Source organism: Canis lupus, chromosome 8, assembly GCF_011100685.1.
Source record: "Canis lupus familiaris isolate Mischka breed German Shepherd chromosome 8, alternate assembly UU_Cfam_GSD_1.0, whole genome shotgun sequence".
NCBI classification, from domain to species: Eukaryota; Metazoa; Chordata; class Mammalia; order Carnivora; family Canidae; genus Canis; species Canis lupus.
In genome coordinates, this window is record NC_049229.1 from 38,708,447 (window position 1) to 38,733,095 (window position 24,649).

Consider the following 24,649-nt stretch of genomic DNA (forward strand, 5'->3'; position numbering starts at 1 on the left):
CCAAGTGGTTTGGACCCACTTGAAAATGAGACCCATAAGATGAATCTTCTGTCCTAAGGAATCTATGAAAAAATTACTGAGACATTTAGGGCACCATGAACTAATAAATGCTTGAGAACCTTTGCTCTAAGTTCATTAGCCACTTAGAAAGAACATCAGATGCTTCCTAAAAGTTCAGGACCAGGAGTGATGACAGATGCCTGCCAATTAGTGATTAGGAATGAAGAACTAGTCCAACAAGAAAGGGAAGGGTTAGAATATCTGCAAAAACCTCATACTCATTTTTGCTGAGAATCAACCTTGGTAAAGATCTATTGTAGGTAATGGAAAGACGTTATGTCATTAAACGTGTTGCTTATATGTTGTGTAGGTTCCCTTTGAGACACTATCGCAATGGAATAGAGAACATACTACTTTAAATGAAGTGGGAAATTTCTTAATTCAAGTCAGTAATGATGAAGTTGGATCCTCTATTTCTAAAGAACTGAGAAGGCTGAATAAAAGATGGAGAAAATTTATTACAAAAACCCAGCTTGTAAGTTTTTTTATTTTTGTTTATTGGTAACAGTTTCATTGAGATATAATTCCCATGCCATACAGTTCACTCATATAAAGTATGTGACTCAGTGGTGTTTAGTATATTCAGAGTTGGGCAGCCATCACCATCATTAATTTTAGAACACTTTTATCACCTACTAAAGAATCTCTGTACTCATTAGCAGTCACTTCCCACTTTCTCCCAGCCTTCCCAGCAGCCACTAATCTATTTCATGTCTCTGTAGATTTGCCTATTCTAGATATTTCATGCAGATAGGATCATATAATATCTGGTCTTTCATTTCTCGTCTTTTTAAACTTAGGGTAATGTTTTCAAGGTTTTTCTGTGTTGTAGCAGGTTTCAGTATTTTATTTCTTTTTATGGCAAATAATAATCTACTGTATGGATAACCAACATTTTATTTATTCAGTGATCACTTGATGCACAATGGCTTCTTTCCACCCTCTTAACTCTTATGAATAATGCTGCTGTGAACATTTATGTACAAGTTTTTGTGTGGACATTTCTAGTTGAAATTCATTTGCTATTATAGAACAACATAAGCATTTTTTGCCTACAGATTTCAAGCTCCATGAGAACATACACTGAGCTTTATATAGCTTTTACATTTATAAAAGCAGACTTTTAATAAATAATTTTTGAACTTCATTAAAATTTTCTATTTCTTAATAATAATTTGAGACTGAGGTGTTTTATGGGAAATGCTCATACTTTATAATGTTGTTACTAAGTGATAAATCCCAGAAATATATTGAATATATTATGTCCAATTGTTGATAATAATATTATCTTTACATTAAAAAATATGGGCTTTAAATATTTGACTTTTTTTATAGGACATGAACCTGCCACTTATAAAAAAACAGGATCAGCCCAATTTTGACAATTATGAAAATACTCAGCTATCTAAAGAAGAAAAACCAACTGTTGATTTTTCAACAGATATGTCCATAGAACTTCCTGAAAATCATAATGAGAATATAAAGGTAAAATAGTCATACTTTATGTATTTTATTTGTCTATAGAAAATAGACTAATAGCTGGGCTATTAAAAATTTTTTTAAAGATTTTATTTATTTATTTGATAGAGTGAGAGAGAGAGAGCATAAGCAGGGGAGGAGCAAAGGGAGAGGAAGAAGCAGACTCCCCAATGAGCAGGAAGCCCAATGTGGGGCTTCATCACAGGACCCTGGGATCATGACCTGAGCCAAAGGCAGATATTTAACTGACTGAGCCACCTGGATGCCCCTGAAAAAAATTTTTTGAGTATATTCCACAACCAGCATGGAGCCTAATAAGGGGCTTGAACTCATGATCCTAAGATCAAGACCTGAGCTGAGGGATCCCTGGGTGGCTCAGCAGTTTAACGCCTGCCTTCAGTCCAGGGCGTGATTCTGGAGTCCTGGGATCAAGTCCCACATGAGGCTCCCTGCATGGAGCCTGCTTCTCCCTCTGTCTGTATCTCTGCCCCACTCTCTCTGTCTCTCATGAATAAATAAATAAAATCTTAAAAAAAAAAGACCTGAGCTGAAATCAAGAGTCAGATGCTTAACCAACTGAACCACTTAGGGGCCCCAACTTGGCTATTTTTCTTTTGATAAAACCATATTGTTGAAATAATGGTAAATGTAATTATTGGATAACATTCAAAGTATAGTCATTTTCCACTAGAATGCTTTAGTGGATGCCTTCACGAAGGAGTCTTCAGGATTCAAGTCTGTGTCTCTCACTTGCTGAGGAGTTTCACAGACATGCAGAAGCAGTCATGACTTCTGAGCTGTGGAAACAAAGTTGATGTTTTCTGCAGATGACTTTTGACTTGTGCTCAGGGATTGTCCAGCTTTGGTCTAGCCTCTGGCCTGTGTCTTGCTTCCTTTCTCTACAGTGGGGGACAATATAGTCTTTATTTCTTGTTTTGTTGGATAATTTGGAGGATGGCTTTAGATTATAGAGAAGACTATGGAACCAAAAAAATCATACACATGTAAGATATAATGCCTGTGATTTGGGAAATGTGCCTTCTTCTGAATAATAATGAATCCAACTTCACTTTATATAACTTTTCACTGGCTTTAGCCAGTTGCTGTGATGGAGTGCCAATGTTTCCCACCATAAGGAGACCTGATCAGAGAAAAATCTTGAAAGATCTTAAGTTGTCCAATATGCTTTTAGAATATAAGAATGTAATGATGCAGAATACTATATTCCTTTAATACATTTAAGATATGAGCTGATTAACAACAACTTTAAGAATGTATCTATTGTGTAAAGTGTAAAGTATGTAGCATAACAACCTATGGGTTACTGAGGGATTATTAATAGGAAAAGGCTTAATTGTGTTGAAACTGGATTCTGAGTCTCTTAGTGATGTTTCGCAACTGCTGTTGCTCAGAGTTATATTTAATTAAATTGCATATGAGTTTTAGAAATAGCTATAGAGTCATTACCCTAATTTTCTAACCTTTAATCTTTTTATCTATGAAATGGAGATGAGAGTAACTAAATGATAGGAATGATGCCCTCATTAAGAAAATATCTGTGAACAAATGTTTTACTTTTTTAAGGTGATAAATATGATCATAAAGTGCTATTATCATTGTTCAAAAACTAGGTTTTAAGTTACTATGTTGAATTATGTTGAATTCAGGAAAAAAAGATTTAACTTTTTTTTTTAACTGAAACTTATTTTATACTGTGACTGTTGCCATCTTCTTAGTGATAATTTTGAATGTTGTAACAGGCTGGGGAAGAACGTGAAAAAGAAAATGAATTCACAGGGCAACTTAAAGTGGCTGAAGAGATTGAAAAACTCATTGGACAAATGGAAATCTGGGAGGCAGAAACCAAATCTCTTTTGGACATTCTGAGACGTCAAGAGGGTGTAGATGCCTCAGTGGAAGAATCTTTGCAGGTATGAGTGTAAAAGTATTAAAAGGACAGATTTCTTAGTTGTACACTTATGTATTAAGATAAATATAAGATTTTAAAGTAAATAGTAATAGGAGGCACCTGTGGCACAGTCTGTTGAGTGTCTGACTCTTGATTTTGTCTCAGATCATGATCTCAGTCCTAGGATTGAGCCCCGTGTCAGGCTCTGCACTCAGTGGGAAGTCTGCTTGAGATTCTCCCTCCCTCTGCCCCTCCCCCTGCACACTCTCTCTATTTCTAAATAAATAATAAATAAGATCATTAAAAAATGTAGTAGGACTACTGCTTGATTTTCTTTGTTTAGAGGTTTAAAAATTGCATGAAGTGTCATCCCTGGATCATTTGCTGAGATTTTGCTTGAAGACTGAGGATAGATGAGGAGATCATTAATAATACCTTATGAGTCTCAGTTCTTGAACTAATATTCCCCACTACAGAATGGAGATTAAAATATTCTCTTGTTTCCAGGGGCAGTGAGGATATGTCAGATAGGTCAGTGCAATGTGGGCATAAGAGATTATACAATCTATGCTTTGAAAGCTCACCCATTGATTAAGCTACTTTTCCTTCCTTCCTTGATTTAGGGAGTGTGACGGATGTTGTTAAAACCTTTCTGTCTTTATTCTTTGGCAGTCCGACTCATTGAAAAGCAATGAAGCAAGAGTCTGTTTTAATATCATTCAGTTCTCCTGGGAAAGAAGTTACAATTGAGGTTTTTACTGAGTTCCAGCTCAGCTATAAAATTTATGGAGCATGTCATAAATTACAACAAGATGGAAAGTTCCTGGAATAAAGGAATATTTATGTAATTCTTTTAAGTCCAAACTTCTGAAAGGTGTATATATAGTATTTTGCATTCTCATGGTATATAAGAATGGTATTTTTATTGCTTTGAAAATATTATATAAACTTAACTGAGCCATCTGCCAGTGCTTTTATTTATTTCTATTTTTACCTTATTTTTATATTTATTTATTTGCTGTATCTGGAATTTATTTTAGTGAAAGAAATGAGGAATGAGAAATTCAATATCTTAAAGATATTTCAAAACAAAAACAATGATCCCCCTTATAAACAGTGAAAATAAAAAAAAAACAGTGAAAATATAAACATACTGGAATATACTTATATTAACAAGGAATTAAGTAGATCTTTATTAGAGCAAGATATATGGTGAAGTAAGAAATGCAAATTGCTGAGCAGTACAGGTGATACGATTTTTTAAAAATGTTTTTAAAGCAGTTGCTTTTTAAAAAAATTTAAATTCTAGTTAGTTGACATACAGTTCAATATTGGTTTCAGGAGTAGAGTTTAGTGGTTCATCATTTACATATAACAACAGTGCTCATCGTAACAAGTGCTCTCTCTAATACCCATCACCCGTCTTGCCCATTCTCCACCCACCTTCTTCCATCAATGTTGTGTTTGTTCTCTGTAAAGTTCTTCATAATATGTTTCCATCCTCTCTCTTTTTTTCCCCTCCGAAATGGTCATCCATTTTGTTTCTGAAAGTCCACATATGAGTATAATCATGTATTTGTCTTTCTCTGATTGACTTATTTCACTTATATTCCCCACTACAGAATGGAGATTAAAATATTCTCTTGTTTCCAGGGGCAGTGAGGATATGTCAGATACACTCTAGCTCCATCCACATTGTTGCAAATGGCAAGATTTCATTCTTTTTGATGAATGAGTAGTATTCTATTATATATCTACATCTGCACATATATATACACCACATCTTTTCTATCCATTCATCAATTGATGGGCATTTGGGCTCGCCCCATAGTTTGACTATTGTTGATAATGCTGCTATAAATATCGGGGTGCATGTACTCCTTCAAATGTGTAGTTTTGTATCCTTTGGGTAAATACCTAGTAGTGCAATTGCTGGATCATAGGGAAATTCTTTTCAGCTTTTTGTGGAACTTCCATACTATTTTCTAGAGTGGCTGCACCAGTTTGCATTCCCACCAACAGTGCAACAGGGTTACCCTTTCTCCACACCTCACCAACACCTGCTGTCTTCTATGTCGTTAATTTTAGCCATTCTGACAGCTGTGACGTGGTATTTCATCACAGTTTTGATTTGTATTTCCCTGCTAATGAGTGATGTTGAGCATAAAATGGTTGCTTTTTGATTACATGATACTGTATGTGGAAAACCCAAAAGACTCTACCCCAAAGTTGGTAGAACTCATATAGCAATTCAGCAATGTGACAGGATACAAAATCAATACACAGAAATCAGTTGCATTTCTGTACAGTAACAGTGAGACTGAAGAAAGAGAAATTAAAGAATCGATCCCATTTACAATTGCACCAAAAACTGTAAGATACCTAGGAATAAACCTTGCCAAAGAGGCAAAGGATCTGTACTCTAAAATCTACATAGGGATGCCTGGGTGGCTCAGCAGTTGAGCATCTGCCTTTGGCTCAGGGCATGATCCCAGGATCCGAGATTGAGTCCCACATTGGGCTCCTTGCAGCAAGCCTACTTCTCCCTCTGCCTGTGTTTCTGCCTCTCTTTCTCTGTCTCTCATGAATAAATAATAAAACCTTTTTTTAAAAAAAAGAACTACAGAACACCTATGAGAAAAACTGGGGAAAACATAAAGAGATGGAAAAGCATTCATTCCATGCTCATGGATTGGAAGAACTATTGTTAAAATGTCTATGCTACCCAGAGCAATCTACACATTCAACTCAATCCCTATCAAAATACCATGCACATTTTTCACAGAGTTAGAACAAATAATCCTAAGATCTGTATGGAACCAGAAAAGACCTCAAATAGCCAGACAATTCCTGGCTATTTCTCAGTGGTGTCATAATGCCTGATTTCAAGCTATATTAGAAAGCTGTGATCTCAAGACATCATGGTACTGGCACAAAGCAGACACATAGATCAATGGAACAGAATAGAGAACTTAGAAATGGACCCTTAACTTTATGATCAACTCATCTTCGACAAAGCAGGAAAGAATATCCAGTGGAAAAAAGACAATCTCTTCAATAAATGGTGTTGGGAAAACTGGACAGCCACATGCAGAAGAATGAAACTAGACCATTCTCTTAAATCCATACCAAAGATAAACTCAAAATGGATCAAAGACCTAAATGTGAGATAGGAATCTATCAAAAATCCTAGAGGAGAACATAGGCAGCAATTTTTTTTTGACGTTGGCCACAGCAACTTCTTGAAAGACGTGTCTTTAAAGACAAAGGAAACAAAAGCAAAAATGAACTGTTGGGACTTCATCCAGATAAAAACCTGCACAGTAAAGGAAACAGTCAACAAGACCAAAAGGCAATGTACAGAATGGGAGAAAATATTTGCAAGTGACGTATCAGATAAAGGGCTAGTATCCAAAAATCTATAAATAACTTATCAAACTCAATACCCAAAAAACAAACAATCCAGTCAAGAAATGGGTAGAAGACATGGACAGACATTTCTCCAAAGAAGACATGCAAATGGCCAACAGACACATGAAAACATGCTCCACATCACCTGTCATCAGGGAAATACAAATCAAAACCACAATGAGATACTACTTTACACCAATTAGAATGGCTAAAATTAACAAGACAGGAAACAACAAGTGTTGGTGAGGATGTGGAGAAAGGGGAACCCTCTTACAGTGTTGGTGGGAATGCAAGCTAGTGCAGCCACTCTGGAAAACAGTGTGGAGGTTCCTCAAGAAGTTAAAAATAGAGCTACTCTATGACCCAGCAAGTGCCCTACTGGGTATTTATCCCAAAGATACAGAGGAAGTGAAATGAAGGGGCTTCTGCACCCCAATGTTGATAGTAGCAATGTCCACAATAATCAAACTGTGGTTAGAAGCTAAGTGTGGAAGGAGCTAAGATGTCTTTTGACAGATGAATGGATAAAACACACACACACACACACACACACACACACACACTGGAATATTACTCAGCCATCAAAAAGGATGTATACCTACCATTTACATTGATGTGGATGGAGCTGAAGGGTATTATGCTAAGTGAAATAAGTCAATTGGAGAAAGACAATTATCATATGGTTTCACTGATATGTGGAGTATAAAAAATAGTGCAAGGGACCATAGGGTAAGGGGAGGAGACTGAATGCGGAAAAATCAGAGAAAAACACAAACCATGAGGGACTCTTAACTCTGGGGAACAAACTGAGGAATGCTGAAGGGGGAGCAGGGCGTATGGGGTAACTGGGTGATGGACATTAAGGAGGGCACATGATGAGATGATCAATGGGTGTTAGATACAACTGATGAATGATTGAAAACTACACCTGAAACTAATGATGTACTATATGTTGGCAAGTTGAATTTACATCAATAAAAATAAATTAAAAGTTGCTTTTTTATACTTTATGCTTTTTTTATCCATAGAAAACTGTGCATCATTTAAATGTTCTACAATTAGTACATTCATTTATAATTTTAATTTTTCCTTTTTTTAATTATAAAAATAACAAAAGCTCAAATAAAAAACTCAAGAATGGAAAGGTACAGACTGTAAAGAAAAAGCTTCTCTTCTTACCCATCATCACCGTGATGCCACTGCTCTAAGATAAATAAAATCAGCATTTACTTAGTTGATATCAAACAATGTAGTTTCTATTTTATTATACTCATACCAACAATAAATTGTAATTAAAAATTTTTGTGCTGATTTGATAACTGCAAAGGGGCACCTTGTTATTATTTTAATTTGTAGTTATTTAATTACATGTAAAGTTGAACTATCTTTTTATGTATGAATCAGCCATTTGTTTCTGTGAATTATCTGTTCATGTGTTTTCTGAATTTTCTGTGGGATCTTAGATCTTCTCTTATTGAATTTATAAGCTCTTTGAGTCATGACACGTTTTCATTTATGTGGCAAGTATTGTTACCAAGTTGTTGACTTTTAAGTTGTTTATTTTACATAGAAAATTTTTATATTTATGTTCCTACTCTTATCCCTAAAAAGCCCCCTTCCTACCCATGAAAACTGAGAGTAGATCAGTTTTCATGGATAATTTCTTCTGTTTTGTAGTTTCCTACTTTTTCTTTCTTTCTTTTCTTTTTTTTTATGATAGTCACAGAGAGAGAGAGAGAGAGAGAGAGAGAAAGAGAGAGAGAGAGAGAGAGAGAGAGAGAGAGAATGAGGCAGAGGGAGAAGCAGACTCGATGCACTGGGAGCCCGACGTGGGATTCGATCCCGGGTCTCCAGGATAGCGCCCTGGGTCAAAGGCAGGCACTAAACCGCTGCGCCACCCAGGGATCCCAGTTTCCTACTTTATATGTAACTTTCTGATCCATCTGAAATTTATTTTTAGTATGTTGTAGAAGCATGGTTCAAAAAGATTTCTTTTCCAATAGCCATTTTCTCCAGTAACACTTATTGAATTTCCTTCCAACTGATTTGACCTAGAACAACTTCATTTTAAGGTTTATCGCTACCCTCTCAACTTACTTTCTGTCTATTGGCATTGTATTAATTACTTCTAGGCTTTAGTTTATTGAAGTACTTACTGTATAAAGAATAATCTGTGCAAGACTGTTTCTCAGAATCTGTACTAATATAAAGTTTCAAAATGAATTTTTATTTTATTATTTTTAAAAAGATTTTTATTTATTTATATGAGAGTGATAGAAAACATGAGTGAGGGGGAGGGGCAGAGGAAGAGGGAGAGCAGACTCCCCACTGATCAGGGAGCCCGATGCAGGGCTAGATCCAAGACACTGAGATAATGACCTGAATTGAAGGCAGACACTTAACTGACTGTGGCACCCAGGTACCTCCAAGATGAATTTTTAAAATAATATTTTGAAAGTACAAGTTTACCTCATTTTGGATGAATAATTAACTTTTTATGATTTCCTGATGAGATTAAGGGTAATGTTTAACATATATTCAGAATATTTGTTATGGCCTCATTTTGTTTTAATAGCATCTTATTGCCAAAGGCTCTATGTACGAAGAGCTAGTCTCTAGAACCGAAGATACCTTACAAATGGATGTGCAAAATATTTCGAGCCAGGAGTCCTTGCAACATGTTCTCACAGTTGGGCTTCAGACAAAGATTCAAGAAGCTAAAGAGAAAGTTCAGGTCTCTTTTTAATATTTCCTATTAGTGAATTGGTCTTTAAAACCGAGTGGTCTGCGGGAGGAGGGGGATGTGGGGGGAGGGATTGCCCTGGAGGTTGGAAATGTTTTGTAAAATATTACTTTTGTATTATACATATGTGTTTTAAATAATTTAGAGTATATTAGAAATATTAATATAATAAATAGGATATTCTATGTCTAGCGGGAAAATGAGAGTTACTACTAAAAGAACATATTTATTATTTTATGACTTTATTATTTTATTTTATTATATTTATTAAAAAGCTGGGCCAGGTGTTGAGAATTTTTTTTTTTTTTCTTTGCAGATCAACATGGTAAAATTAATTGCAGTGTTAAAAAACTCAACTGATGCTTCACCAAACTTGGATGTCAAGCTGAGGGTGGAGGAATCACAGAAGGAACTTGAATCATACATGACAAGGGCTGAGCAATTACTTGGACAAAAAGAAAGCCGGAGTGGACTGATTTCAAAATACAAGGTGGGACTCTCAACCGTCAAATGTAGGCTATTTGTTACTACCTACCTATCTCAATGGGGTTCAAGATATTTTCATCACTGTAATTATAAACAAAATTATCGTAACTTTAAAAATTTTCCCAGTTTTATATGTTGTTCCCAGAAATTATTAAAAATATACATTAGCATGAAGAATTTTTTCTTTTCTTTTTTTTTTTTTAAGATTTTATTTATTTATTCATGAGAGACACAGAGAGAAAGAGTCAAAGAAACAGGCAGAGGGAGAAGCAGGCTCCATGCAGGGAACCCAGTGTGGGACTTGATCCTGGGACTCCAGGATCACACCCTGAGCCGAAGGCAGATGCTCAACTGCTGAGTCACCCAGGCCACCCATGAAGAATTTTTTCAATTTAAATTTTATCATGGACCTACTGAATAGACTCAGTGGTAGAGTGTCAAGAGCACAACTGATTCTAACATACTGAGCATGAATTTAATTTCTCTTGGTTTTTAAATTAGTAAAATGGGCATAATAATTCCAGCTGCTAAATTTGTTGTGAGACTTTAAATGAAAATAAGACAAATAAAGGGACTTGGAATAGGTAAAATTCTCTGAATGTAAAATAACACTTTTATTGTTAAAATGCTTTGATTGAAGTTCATGGTGGATATATGCTTACGGGCAGATAAAGTTCCAATGATGATGTTCTCTATGGAGACAGTTTCAGGTTGCTTTTTTCTGGTTTGATAGGCAGCTGAAGATGTGTGCAAACCAGAGTCACTATTAATTAACACCATGAGAGGTGCTTGGGGGGATATAAAGTAAAAATAAGACAAGGTCTCTACCACTGGACACATCAGAGAGATAGAGTGATATGTGTCCTTTTGTTCATTAATTTATTCAACATTTCCCATACTTACTGAACATTTAAAATGAGTTAGGTGGGATGCCTGGGTGGCTGAGTGGTCAGGCATCTGCCTTTGGCTCAGGTCGTGATCCTGGGGTCCTGGGATGGAGTCCTGCAGGGAGCCTGCTTCTCCCTCTGCCTGTCTCTGCCTCTCTCTGTGTGTCTCTCATGAATAAATAAATAAAATCTTTTTTAAAAACTTAAAAAATAAGATGAGTTAGGCATCTGGGGGCACCGCCCTGACTCTTTAGAGAAGGAACCTCTTTATTCTCGTTGTGGCCTCCTTCACTTTTCTGGGCCTTAGTCCTCTTGTAGCTTTCTGGAATCTGAACCAGACCGTACCTGTTATTAGCCATCTCAACTCTGCTTTTCCCATGACCTCCAAGCCTGATCTATGCTGTTTGCATGTTGCTAGTCACCACCTTTGACAAGTTACCTTTGTGGTTTTTTTACCACTCTATTCCCAGGTTGCTGAGAGAGCTAAACTGACCTTACAGAGTCAATGGTTCTCATAAATAATCAATAGGCTGGATGTCAGGGTGCTGCTATGGTCAATTTAGGAGAGGCAGAAGGCAGAGAAACCATGGAGGCTCCAGGCCCCTTCTCCACCAGAGAGGGGAGGTAGAGGTGTCAGCCTGGCACCGTTTTCCTCCTCCTGACCCCCTGACTTTTAGAGTTGGAGGCAGGGCTTCCCCCTCCTTTTATCGCTGGCATTTAGTAAAGGAGATCCATTTTCACAACCAAAGTAAGATCCCTGCCCTTCCAGGTCCTGCCCCGAGACCCCTGGGACTCCAGGAACATGGGAATAGTAGGAGCCTCCTGCCAGCATATAGGCTAAGAGTATCTCCCTAGGTCATCAATCTAGCAATCCTCACAGAGGCTTTTGAAGAGGGTCTGTGGCTCAGCATCGTGCCTTTTCTGTAGTAGGCCCCTAATGTTAGGAGGGCACAAGCGAATTTCCACTCTGCTTAATTGCCTTATTCCTTAGAATGACAACTGTCTTCTGCCTCCTGTAGGTTTTTTTGCCTCTTTCATAAGCCCCAACTATTCTTTGTTCTGTCATTTGCTAGTTAAGTAAACTAGGTCTCTGGCAGGTAATTGCCAGTCATACTCCATAAGAGCAGGTAAGTGTGAGGTAAGGAGCAGATACATCTCTGTCCACTGCTGCTCTCTCTCTGGGGCAGGACTGCTAGTGTGGTTGGCCCTGGGCAAAACTTTGAAGTTGATTATAAGGTAATGGTGACTTGTTACAGCATAAAAATGCTTATGCACAAGATTAAATCTTTTCCTATTAATCCTACCATGAATTGTGTCTCATTGCAACACTAATGTCTAATACTTGCTAGCATATTCTTCATATTGTATTGTTAATGAAGTATGGTCCTCCGCTCACCAGTACTTAAGAATTTTAGAGGAAACAGTGCCAGTGGCTCATTACCCTGAACAATAATCCTTTTAATTATTTATCAGAGGGGTAATGAAAGTCATTTTCAATATTCTAAGGAAGTCTATGTGGTCCTCAAATGCTTAACTACATTTGAATAATAAGTATTTTGCAATTCTTTTCAAAATAATTGAAAAGAGTTGCAAAAGGAATATCAACCTTCCTTTACAAAAAGTCTCCCCTAAATCTTCATAGTCTTCAAAAAGTCCTTTCCAGGACACTTGGGTGGCTCAGTGATTGAGAGTCTGCCTTTAGCTCAGGTCGTGATCCTGTGGTCCCGGGATCGAGTCCCACATCGGGCTCCCTGCATGGAGCCTGCTCCTCCCTCTGCCTGTGTCTCTGCCTGTCTCTTTCTGTGTGTCTCATGAATAAATAAATACAATCTTAAAAAAAAAAAAGTCCTTTCCTAGTTGTGCCTGTAAAAGACCTACCAAAATTAGCTTGGAGGACGTGGCAGTAGAATGGGGCTTTCATGTTTCCATTTGTATTCTCTTTTTTAGGAAGCACTAATAATTCTTAATTCTAAAAGTCTGGTCAAGTATTTGAAAGCTGTTGAAGAACTGAAAAATAATGTAACCGAGGATGTGAAGCTATCTTTGGAAGAAAAGAGTAGAAGTGCCCGTGCCAAGTGGGAGGTAAGAACATGCACGTGGATTGGAGGTTCTGCTTCTAGATCTGCCCCTGGGGTTGTTTGTCTCTAGTCATTGCTGGCAGTTCTCCTGTGTTCTTGGCATCACAGCGACACTGATCCTGCGGTTCCCAGGCACCAGCTGGCTTCTCTGTTCAGCCAATGACACCACGGTTTAGAGATTAGAGAGTGATTGGAGGGGGAAGAAGGGAGAGTCCAAAGTGAAAGTCCTTCTCTGGGACAGTGTCTCTGGCAGTTGCATCTCCCCTGGCTGTGGGTTTCATGGTTCCAGTTTCTGATGACCCTTCTGTCTGGGCTCCTCCGAAGCCTCCAGCCCAGCAGTAGTAGCAGCCTCATGGCAGTGCTCTTCTCTGGATTGCCTTATGGTCCCCTCTCTGACTTCTCTGCATTTTCATCTCTTGCGTAATCAGTTATCTGCATTTAGTTCACTCTGCGTTAAATATTTAGTGTTTCTTGGGTCCCTAGTTGGATCCCAACTGAGACAACGTATCAACACACACACACACACACACAAACACACACACAGAGTTTCCTAGTGAAGTAGGCGTGGGCCTTAGTGGCAGACAGACCTAGGTTCCCCCAGCTAGACCCTGGGTAAATTGTTTAACTTTTAGGAAGTTCGCGGATAAAGTGGGGATAACCCCAACTACTTGGCACGATTATTGCAAGGATTTATCTAAGGCCCCTGCCACAGAGATTGTGTTTAATAAAGAGTGATTCATATTCAGTGTGTGTGTCTGGAGAGAGGGAGGAAGAAAATAAGGTAATATAATTGAATGTCTACTATTAAAGATGTTCTTAAAACACATTTAAAAAAACTTTTAAATTTTAGAGCAATTTTAGATTCACAGAATTATTATAAAGATAATGTAGGGAGTTCCAGTATACCCCATGCCCAGTTTCTCCGATTATCATCATCTTACGTTAATGTATTACCTTTGTCACAATTAATGCACTAATATTGATACATTATTTACTTCCATTTATACTTTATTCATATTTCCACAGTTACTGTCTTTTTTTCCTACTTCAGAATCCTGTCCTGGAGACACAATACAGTTCTGTGTTATTTCTCAGCTCTGTGTTTTGTATACATTTTTTCTATGTCTGCAGCTGGCTTTCTGTTCTCTTAACATGTCTTTCATAGCTAACACACATTTTTAGTTGTTAGAAAGAAAAAGAATATACATTTCTGGGTCTGGTATATTTTAAAACATCCTCCCCAAAGACACAAGGACAAACCAAAATGCCATTAAAATTTTCTTTCTATCTTTTGTTATTGCAAATATTTTTATTGGGTTTTTGATGAAAATCTTTTCAATGTATTCTTTGCCCATAGTTACCGTGTGCCTCTGTGGGCATCTTTTCTTTTCTTTTCTTTTCTTTTCTTTTCTTTTCTTTTCAGTCTCTTCATCAAGAGATGTCTTTGTATATTCAACAACTGAAAATAGACATTGAAAAGGAGAAACTCAATGACAATATTTCAAAACTTGAAAAACAAATAAATAAAGAAAAGAAACTAATCCGCAGAGGGAGGACCAAGGGTCTCATCAAGGAACACGAGGTAAACCACCTGTTTCCATTTAAATGCTGTCATTATTTTGGAGTTTGTTTTACATGGTTGTGTGTGTCTTTAGCCTCGGATAAAATTTACTCTAAAAATTGCTTCAGCCCTCTCTCGTCCCCTGGGAACTATCCCTTAGGGGGTTCGAGCTCTCACTACATACAGCCTGTGCTGCTTGCTTTTTAAGAAGTGAGAAAAATTCAGCATCAAGTTACTATTTCATGACTTTCCTTGCTCTGTATCTCAAGGTCCCTGTCCTTGAGACTCTGGTTACAAACATGGCACCTGTTGCTAAAGCACCCACAGTTTGATTTTGAGGGGACACGATGTCCTTAGAAGTGCTGCTTTTGGAAAAGATAGCAAATCAGGATATAAGCTCTTGGGGCACATCTCATGATCTCTCTCTGGCCCCCACCCTATATGATTGCTTTTGTTTATTTGATAGCACTGACCCCTCTTCTTTCTTTTAGACTTTCTACTGCTGTGGCTTTCCCAATATCAATCTCTCTTGATTTTCCTTATTTTATTATTTTTTTGGGGAAGGGAGAAGCTTCTTTTTAGTGTCCTTCACAAATTTCTCTATTTTTTCAAGTAATCTCTACACCCAACATGGGGCTCAAACTCACGACCCTGAGATCAAGAGTCACATGCTCTACCGACTGAGCCAGCCAGGCACCCTACAAATTTCTCTCTGTTTTCATTGTGTTATCTTAATGTTTTTGTTTTGAGAATTTCCATTTTTGGCTGGTTTCATGCTTGCTCTAGGGGTTTTTATGCTCTGTGTTTTTTTTTTTAAGATTTTATTAATTTTTTGAGTGAGAGAGTGAAAGAGCAAGTGCACAAGCAGGGGGAGGGGCAGAGGCAGAGGGAAGAGCAGACTCCCTGCTGAGGAGGGAGCCTGATGTGGGACTCTGTCCCAGGATCCTAGGATCATGACCTGAGCCAAAGACAGAAGTTTAACCAACTGAGCCACCCAGGCACACCCCCCCCCCCGAAGTTTTAATGATGAAACCCTCTCTATAATGATAGTGCCTAAATCTCTATCTCCTGTTGAGTTTTTCCTCTGAGATCTAGGTTCTGAGTAGATGTCATTGGTGTTCCTCAGAGACCTCCCATTCAGCATGTTCAAAACCAGCCAATAATATCTCCTCTCAAACTTTGCTTCCTCTTGTGTCTGTTGGTCATGAAGGTCAGTGTGCCTGCAAACTCACTTCTTCCCGGTGCCCTTTCCTTCCCGCTTATCTGTGACAGAGTTGGTTGCCAGGCCTCATTGGTTACTCTTCAGAACACTTGCTTCATTTCCTTCCTTTCCACCACTGTTATCATGCCCTCAACCTGGGTTATTCTCCCATGTGATGATGGCTGCATCATCTTCCAGACCCATCACGAGAGAGATGCTTCTGAACTGCAAATCCTATGTCACTGGCTAACCCTCACTCTCAGAACATCTCCAGGCTCCTTAGAAGCCAGGCAGGTCCTGGCAGTCTGGCCGCAGGACATGCCTTCAGCATTCCTTCTGTGCCATGCCCTCCAGCCACACTAGATTGCTGTTCTTTCAGAATGTCTGGAGCCAAGAGTAAAAAACTTGGCTGTTCCTGCTGGTAGGAATGACCTCTCTCTCCTTTCACTTGGAGGACTCATACTTGTTCTTTCTGCATCTCTCTCCTTTTCTGCATCACATGTTCCCACATGTGAGGTAGGTTTTTTCTGATTCCTTTAGGTAGGCAGTGACTCTGTCATGACACTTGTTGCACAGTATGTGTGACTACTGTCAGGGAGGAAAAAGTTTTCTCTACCTACTAGGGTCCCTGGAAATGAAACTGACAAAGGCAGATGGACAGGAGAAAAGCATACATATTTTATTGAATTGTGGCATGCACACAGGAGCCTTCACAAGAGAATGCAGATCCAAAGAATTTTTTAGACCTTTTAGACAAAGAGGCCATACATTTGTGAAGAACTGACAAGACAGAGTTAAGGGTTAGTTTAACAAGATTTGCTTGTAGATTTGTCTGGTACTATCTTTGGGCCGATGAGAGTCTACCTCTAATAAAAATATTTTATTTCCCACCACTAGGCAGAAAGCAGGCAGCTTTTTCTGTCTTCACTGCTTCTTAATTGCCTTTAGCTCAAAATAATTTTCACTTTCAAAAAGGTGTATTTGGGGGGCCATCTGATTGGTTCAGTCCATAGAGCACGAGACTCTTGATCTTGAGGTCATGAGTTTGAGCCCCACTTTGGGCAGAGAGATCACTTAAAAAAAAGAGGCATATTTTGGGGTGACATGTTCCGGTTTCATTGAGCACATTACTAGACTGTGCTGAATCCCTTTTGGGCTGACTTCCTCATTTTTGGTTCTCCAGTGCCCATTACTATACCAGGCACAGTGTGGATGGCCTATAAAAAGAATGTGTGTGTTAGTAAAACACTCTGTTAGTTTCTAATCCTTATGGACTAATCATGTACACTCATTTGAAACACATTTCCTGCTTTATTTCCTCAATCAGGCCTGCTTTTCTGAGGAAGCCAGTCTGTACCAGCTAGATCACCACATGGATGTCCTGCGGGAGTTATGTGAAGAGCTGACTTCACAGAAGAGTCAACAAGAAGTGAGGAGAGCACTCAAAGATTATGAACAAAAGATAGAAAGACTTAGGAAATGTGCTTCTGAGATTCATATGACACTGCAACCCACGATGGGAGGCACGTCAAAAAACAAGTTAGTGCTTCGTAAGAATAACTACACATTAGGGAAAAACAAGATAAAGCTTTTTGCAAAATCAAATGAAAGGAGTATTATTTTTTCTCTTTTGGTCTTTATTTTTCTTCCTCTATTTTAATATGCAATTTTGATTCCTCCTTAGGGAGACCACAAACCCATCTGAGAATGGAGGAAGGGATTCCCACAGTGAGGTGCCATCTGTAAAATCAGAGAATCAGCCATCAACTGAAAAGGTGTTAAATGTGGATAATGTATTTTAGAAACAAACCTAATGAAAAAAGGCCAAGTGTACTGTAATCCACTTCTCATTAATTGTTGGTGTTAATTATCTGAATATTTTTTTATCAGCTGAGAATTCCCATTTAAAAATGGGATTTTCCCCCCAATAATTACAATATAACGATGTATATATATAGTGAGTGTCACTTTATCTTCCTCTGAGGATACAAACAGTTCTTTCAGAAAGAGACCATTTGTAGCCATTATGAATACACGTTGTACACATTCCTATTGAGGGTACAAGATTGGAGTTTAATCTGTACAGATGCCTCAGCTTCATTGAGATGAACTAGTTCATTTATCATTTGTCTTTTTCTCAGTATAATGTCCTTTACTTCTCTTGGGAATTGAATTTTCTGAATTCTTGAATTTTCAGTAAGAGGGCATGGACTGTGGACTAGACTGCCAGTCAGAGGCTGTGGGGAGAGAATAAGGTGTTTTTGACTTCAGAGGTCTGCTTCTGCATGCTAGGCTTCTGTCTGCTTTCGTCTCTGGCAGAGACAGTATTTAGGGGTTGGGAGAATACCTTTTCTGTGCTGACATACCAGTTAGAAGGTGAGATTCAGTGTCATAAATCTCCTTTGTCCCAGGGGAAGGCCTCTCTTAGAGCTGAGAAGCCTCAGGTAAATCGTACTATCTCCTGGTTTGGGTATAAAGAATTAGTGACATACCTTTATGTTATAAAGTATTTATCTTTTCCAGATACTTAAGTATATTGAAGATATTATGTTTACTATTTTGCATATTTACTTAGGCAATGGATTCGATTAAAAATTTTAGCCTGGAATCCAAGTTAAAGCCTCAACCGGAAGAAAACTTTATGAAGAAGTATGAAAAGGATCACAATGCAGCTCTCAGTAGTTTACAAGAGAGGTAACCCCTTTATGTAACTGGAAAATCCACCAAAAATCTTCCATTAATGCAAACATGTTACACTTTCATATAAATTTATAACCCATTAGTCATAATCTTGGCACGTGGTCCAGTAACTTAAGCAGAAATTCCCTCTTGTATAATTGATAGTAATTAAAAACATGTTTTGTCTTACTGTTAAAAATAAGTGACGTTGCATTTAATTTTTTTCTAGGCATGATATGCACAGAGAAAATCTTGAGCTGTACCTAGAAAAGAACAAATTCAGAATAATTTCTGATTTCTCCAGTGACAAGGAAAGGAGTAGTGCTTGTCTGCAGGATAAACTGACAGATCTACGGGTAATTACTGAAAATACTGTTAGAGAAGTTTTATCTATTATTAGAAAATAATCTCACCATGAGTATAGAATTCACTGTTTTTGTTGAGGTCACATATGCTAGATGTTTCCAAAGAATTCTCTTTGTTGGATTGCATTTCTAATGTCATTCTGTTTCAGAGAATGATTTGCATTCAGGTGTCAACCCTGGGAAAGACTTTGTTTTGGGGTCCTTATTTATTGCTCATGCTCTGATTTGGTGCTCAAGATACTGTGGCTCGCAGAGTTTTGGATTATGTTTAGGATGAGAATGAGGGCTACAAAAGAATTTTTCAAAACAATGTGTTCAAAGGCAATTTCAACCAGTAGTCCAACTGTGTTGCTCTAAAATTAATAATACATGAAAAAACCAGTGACTCTGAATATTTATTTCTTATCATCATCCTGACTAAGTTGTCAATATTGTCTATCTAATGTTGGGATGATGAGGAAGGGGCCAGCGGTGGCGGGATTTTTTATTCTGAGCAATGGATAATCTTGTGGAGAGCCATTTGGTTCAGGAGCTACTGAAAAAATTAACTAGTGTTAGTTGTAAGCCCTACAAATAAATATCTTCCTTATTTTGAAGGCAATCTGTGCAGTGCAGCACTGTTGTATGCTTGGAAGAGCATTAGAATGAACCCTCATAGAAAATCCATCAGGTGGAGAAAAGGGCCAAGGAAGAGCCTATAGTGCCCTCCCATATTTTATAGTTATCTTTCCTTTATGATGCCAGTTCTGGAATCACACTCTACCATCTGACTCCTCTCTATTTTCCATCTGAGTAAGCAGAATTAATATGTTAAAATCTGTGTTGCTCAAGTGATGGATTTAGCACATTTTCATCACAATTAAGAAACTGTCTTGAGACCTTACTCCAGTAACTGAATAATGAATTGGTTATAAAAGCTATGATAATCCATGGGAAAGGTGAAGAACACATTATAATGATCAGCATTATAATGATCAGTGCCTTTAAAAACAAAAAATCACCATCAAAAAGATAAGGAGCTAGAATATTATTGAATTTTTAGGTGTTTAATTATAAATCATAATTTAATTCCATTCACTTCTTATGTGATAGAAACGTTTTGGTTCACTCTAGTTTTGTTTTTCAGTTATGGATAAACAAAGATTTATTATCTAGAAGAACTAGAATATTTGTTCTTAAATGTATCTTTCTGAATTGTATTCTGTGTACCTACTTTTGGGAAGGGAGTTTGGATTCCTTGACTTCATTGAATGGGACTTCTGAGAGTAGTTAAGATCATTGTTCCCTGAAGGATATTTCATTTGTAGATGGTTGGAAGATATTTTAAAAATGTATTTAAAATTAAATTCAATTAATTTAATTAGATATAAAAATAATTTTAATATATTTTCATATAAAACTCTGTTAATAGTTGGCAAAATAGTTGGCAAATGCCTCATTTTGTAAGAACAGAATAATTGTGCCTGTTAACCCACTAGTTGATAGATTAATGTGTTTCACCTAGGTTTTAAAAAATGAAATTGATGCTTGCTGGAAAGAGTTCGAAATCACTTCATTGAAGTTAGAAGAGCTTGACAGTGATGTAAAGAAGCCTTTTATAAGTAACATGAGAGACAAATTAAAGGAAAAAGAAAGAGAGTTTCAGATGACTCTTAATACCAGGTATAATTCTGAGATCTATTAACCATGAATTTATTGAATTTTTAATGGTATTTTAAGCCAGGATAGTACTATACTAAGTATGCTATTGTATTTAGTTGTCACAACCCTGGTGAGAGAAGCTACCATGATTGCTATGTTACTGATGAGGAAACTGATACTCAGAGAGGTTAAACAATATAACCAAGCCACCCCACTGCCAGAGATTTTGGTGGAACTTACTCTGTTGAGCTCCAAAGGCCATACTCTGCCCTTCCTGCCCCCCACCCCCGCCCCCCACTGCCCCCATCTGCCCTTGGGCATGAATTTAGCCATGTCACATAACTTCTCTGGGTCTTGATTTTACCATTTCCAAAGCAAGAGTTCTGTTCTTATCCCCTCCCTGTACATAGGATGGGTTTCCTCAAGATATCCTCATTTTGCATACGAGGAAATGGAGGCTCAGTCTATGTGTTATTTGTCCAAGGTCATGTATTTCAATTTATTATCAGTAGAGCCTATTTCTTTGAATTCTATTTTCACTAATAAAATAATTAGTATTTGTAATAACATTTCTTTGTCATCAAAGGCAAAGTTAAATTACATTCAGTATTTATCTCAAAAGGTAAGGGGGGGGGTGCTGCCTGGGTGGCTCAATTGGTTGAGCATGTGACTCTTGGTTTCGGCTCAGGTCATGGTCTCATGAGTTGTGGGAGCAAGCCCTGTGTTGGACTTCACACTCAACAGAGTCTACTTGAAGGATTCTCTCCTTCGGTCCCTCCCCCACTTGTTTTCTCTCTTTTTCTCTATCTAAAAAAAAGTAAATCTTTAAAAAAAAAGTTAAGAAAAAAAGTAGAGTAAGGCTCAGTATATTTTACAACAATTTTCCATTCAGTGTGGTATATATTAAGCTATTAAGAATGAGTGGCTCAGTGGTTGAGCATCTGCCTTCAGGTCAGGTTGTGATCCCAGGATCCTGGGATGAAGTCCCACATCGGGCTCCCCATAGGGAGTCTGCTTCTGTCTTTGCCTATGTCTCTGTCTGTCTCTGTGTGTCTCGCATGAATAAATAAATAAAATCTTAAAAAAAATAAAAGTCATATTTGGAAATAGCAAACAACTTATTCTTTGGTATTTTGGATTGCCGGGTTTGCTTTTTGAGGTTGTTTTGTTCTGTTTTTATTTTGCTAGGTTTGGGTTTTAGTGTAATGATCTGTACATATCATTGTATGTATTATTATTGGGTAATTATTTTCTGTTCTTAATTAAATCGTGGCATTAATATGTTCTATGAAATATCTTTATGTTGTCTTTTTCCATAATGTTGGTTTATTTTTTGCCCAGAATGGAATCTTTGGAAACTGCACTAAAGATTGTGTTACCTGTGGAGAAGGAATCACTTCTACTCTGTGGCTCAGACCTGCTCCTCCATGAACTAGTCATTCAAGAATTTCATCTCATTGATATTGATGGCATTTATCAAAACTTGAGGGTAAATATAAGTTCTTCCAGTGTATTCATAGAATAATTCAGTTCTTCAGAGATTTCTAATTATACCTCAATAGTATATAATTGAACTATGAGCAATGGCAGAAAAGTCTTCAATAATTTAGACTTATTTCTCAACTCTCAATTCCTCGCAAATTTGAAAGTTGGGGTAAGTAATTAGGTATTTTCCTTGAATTCAAAATGAAGGTTTGCTTATGAATGTCTTCCCCAATGACTGAAATCCTAAATATTGTTCTAGACTCATGTATATTCAACAGTATACTTAATCCTAATCTCACTGTTTTGAAAGTTTTTAATTTTTAACATTTTTAAATTCAATTTAGTTAACATCTACTATATTGTTAGTTTCAGTAGTAGAACTTAGTAATTCATCAGTTGCATATAATACCCACTGCTCTTTACATCAAGTGCCCTCCTTAATGCCCATCACCCAATAAACTCAATCCCCCCACCTTCAAGTCTCATTTTAAATTAAAAAAATGTGTTTTATTTCTCAGATTATAAACAGATGTCTCAGCAATTTAATACCTATTTTCACTGAAGCAGATTTATATACCTGTTTTCTTTTGGGGATTGAAACATCAAGAAAGTTATCAGATAATGAAATAGCTGGACCATCTGATCATTGTAACTAAAATGTTTCCTTCCATTGAAACTGTCAGCATTGGTAAAACCGAGAAGCAGTTTTCTAGATGCCACCTGGTCATTTTAAGTTTAGGTTCATTTCTGATGAGCAGTCTTTTATTTTGCCTCAGTTTTTTCAGCATTTCTTACTTTATTTTAGAATATCCAAGATTCCATTGCCAAACAAGTTGAAATATGTAACAATGTGGAACAGTCTGGCGACTTTGCATTAAAGGACTTATACCCAGTTGATGTACATGCAACCCAGAATATTACGCTGAAACACAAAACACAACTGGAAGAAGCAAACCACAAGGTACAGAGGAGTAAAGATGCCCTCAAAGCTCTGGAGGAGTTTCTGGCTTCTCTGAGAACAGCTGAGCTGTCTTTTGAGCTTTCAGCCTCAGATACACAGGTGGTACCAGAAGACACTTTGACAGTAGAAAATAAAAAAGGAGAAATTAATCTGATGAAGGACCAGGCCAGACATTTGGATGAACGTTTGAAGATGCTCGGCATAAGCTTTAAAGATGCTGAACGAGGTGATGACACCTGTGATAAACTTCTTGATGCTTTGTTTAGAAAGTTATTTGAGACACGTGGCTATGGTGTGCAGGAAGAGCTCACTGAAGAAAACAAATTACTAGAGACTTGTATTTTAAAAAATAATGAACTCCTGAGAAATATTCAAGATGTGTACAATCAAATCAGTAAGATCAGTCTTAAGGATCCCACCGTTCCAGCTGTGAAACAACGGTGAGTCTCATTTCGATCCAAGGCCCGATGCAGGGTAATACTTTAATGTATTTTCAATATCTGTTAGGTGAGAGAAATACTTCCTGTGTCTTTCTACTTCTGTTCTATCCTGCTCTAGTCAGTACTGGTTCAGCATTCTTTTCTGTAGACTTCAAACAAGCTTTGTTTTTTGTTGATAGTGTGCCTTTACAAAATGTTTTATAATTTTTTTCTATTTGAAGTGTGCATTTCACAGATCAAGGTGGAGTAAATAAGATGTGTGTAAAGTACTTGAGTTCCTTCAAAGTCCCGTTTAGTGCTGTTACTTATTACAGGGTTCTTGTGATGGGGGAAGGCCTAAAATACTCCACACACTGGATAATAAAGAAGGAAGTGGTGGGATATATGCATGCCATACCCTGGCCCTATTTCTTCCTGAATTATCTGGTTTCCTCCTCTCCTCCCAGTAGGACTGGGATGAGGACTTGGTGGGAAGGCATAGGATTGAATTTGAGAGGTTAGCTAAGGTTAGTACTGATTCTAGAGAATGAGCAGAATTGCAATAAACTGAGGTGGGCAGCATTCTGTATGAGTACTGTGATTTTAATTCTGGTGTTCAGAGTGAGCCTCCAGGTCCTACAAGTGGCAATGTTAGCAAGTTACTTTTGTGCACTCTCCTCCCCTGTCTAAATCATTCCTCTGTTGTCTCATCTGCCTACCAAGTCCCTGAGACTCAATGCTCTCTTGAAGCTCCTTCCTCTGAAATTGCTCTGTGCCCTCTTCAATTGAAATGTGCCTAGTTCTTAGTGAGGTGTGGAACTAATGACTTAGTCATTAATTTATTTTTAATAAATTTTTGTTATATATTTATAAATAATAAATGAATAAATTACATGTTAATTTATACATGAAAATCTGTATCTTGATGAACAATAAATTGCTTTAATTTTTAATTTAGTTGTTAATACCATAAATATGTTTTGCGCGCCAGGTATTATTTTAGGTACTGGAGATATAGCAGTTAACAAAATAGACAAAAACTCTTGTTCCTGGTAGAACTTCTTATCTATAAAAGAGTAAGGTACTCAATGTTTGATGGTGAGCTATGAAGAAAAATTAAGCAAGGAGGGGGGAGGAGATTGTAATTCCAAAAGAGTCATCAGGATAGTTTTACTGAGAAAATAATCTTTGATTATTTGATGGGCTGAGAGAGCTAGCCAGGTGATGACCAGGAGGGAGAGCCTTCCAGGGTGAAGGAGGGTTAGGTACCAAGGCCGGGTGTGG

The 24,649-nt window shown here is 37.5% G+C and overlaps 1 protein-coding gene across 4 annotated transcripts in view; it reads left to right on the forward strand.

Annotated features, from left to right (window-relative positions):
- SYNE2 (spectrin repeat containing nuclear envelope protein 2) overlaps positions 1-24,649 on the forward strand; it is a 268,443-nt gene that overhangs the window by 57,809 nt on the left and 185,985 nt on the right. For all 4 annotated transcript variants that reach the window (XM_038544908.1, XM_038544909.1, XM_038544910.1 and 1 more), the window contains exons 16-29: positions 371-535; positions 1,396-1,545; positions 3,300-3,470; positions 9,435-9,593; positions 9,919-10,092; positions 12,923-13,057; positions 14,477-14,635; positions 17,143-17,354; positions 17,500-17,590; positions 18,391-18,509; positions 18,724-18,850; positions 20,364-20,521; positions 21,842-21,989; positions 22,791-23,386. In XM_038544908.1, coding sequence (XP_038400836.1) covers positions 371-535; positions 1,396-1,545; positions 3,300-3,470; positions 9,435-9,593; positions 9,919-10,092; positions 12,923-13,057; positions 14,477-14,635; positions 17,143-17,354; positions 17,500-17,590; positions 18,391-18,509; positions 18,724-18,850; positions 20,364-20,521; positions 21,842-21,989; positions 22,791-23,386 — 2,564 coding nt within the window. The remainder of the gene's footprint in view (positions 1-370; positions 536-1,395; positions 1,546-3,299; positions 3,471-9,434; positions 9,594-9,918; positions 10,093-12,922; positions 13,058-14,476; positions 14,636-17,142; positions 17,355-17,499; positions 17,591-18,390; positions 18,510-18,723; positions 18,851-20,363; positions 20,522-21,841; positions 21,990-22,790; positions 23,387-24,649) is intronic.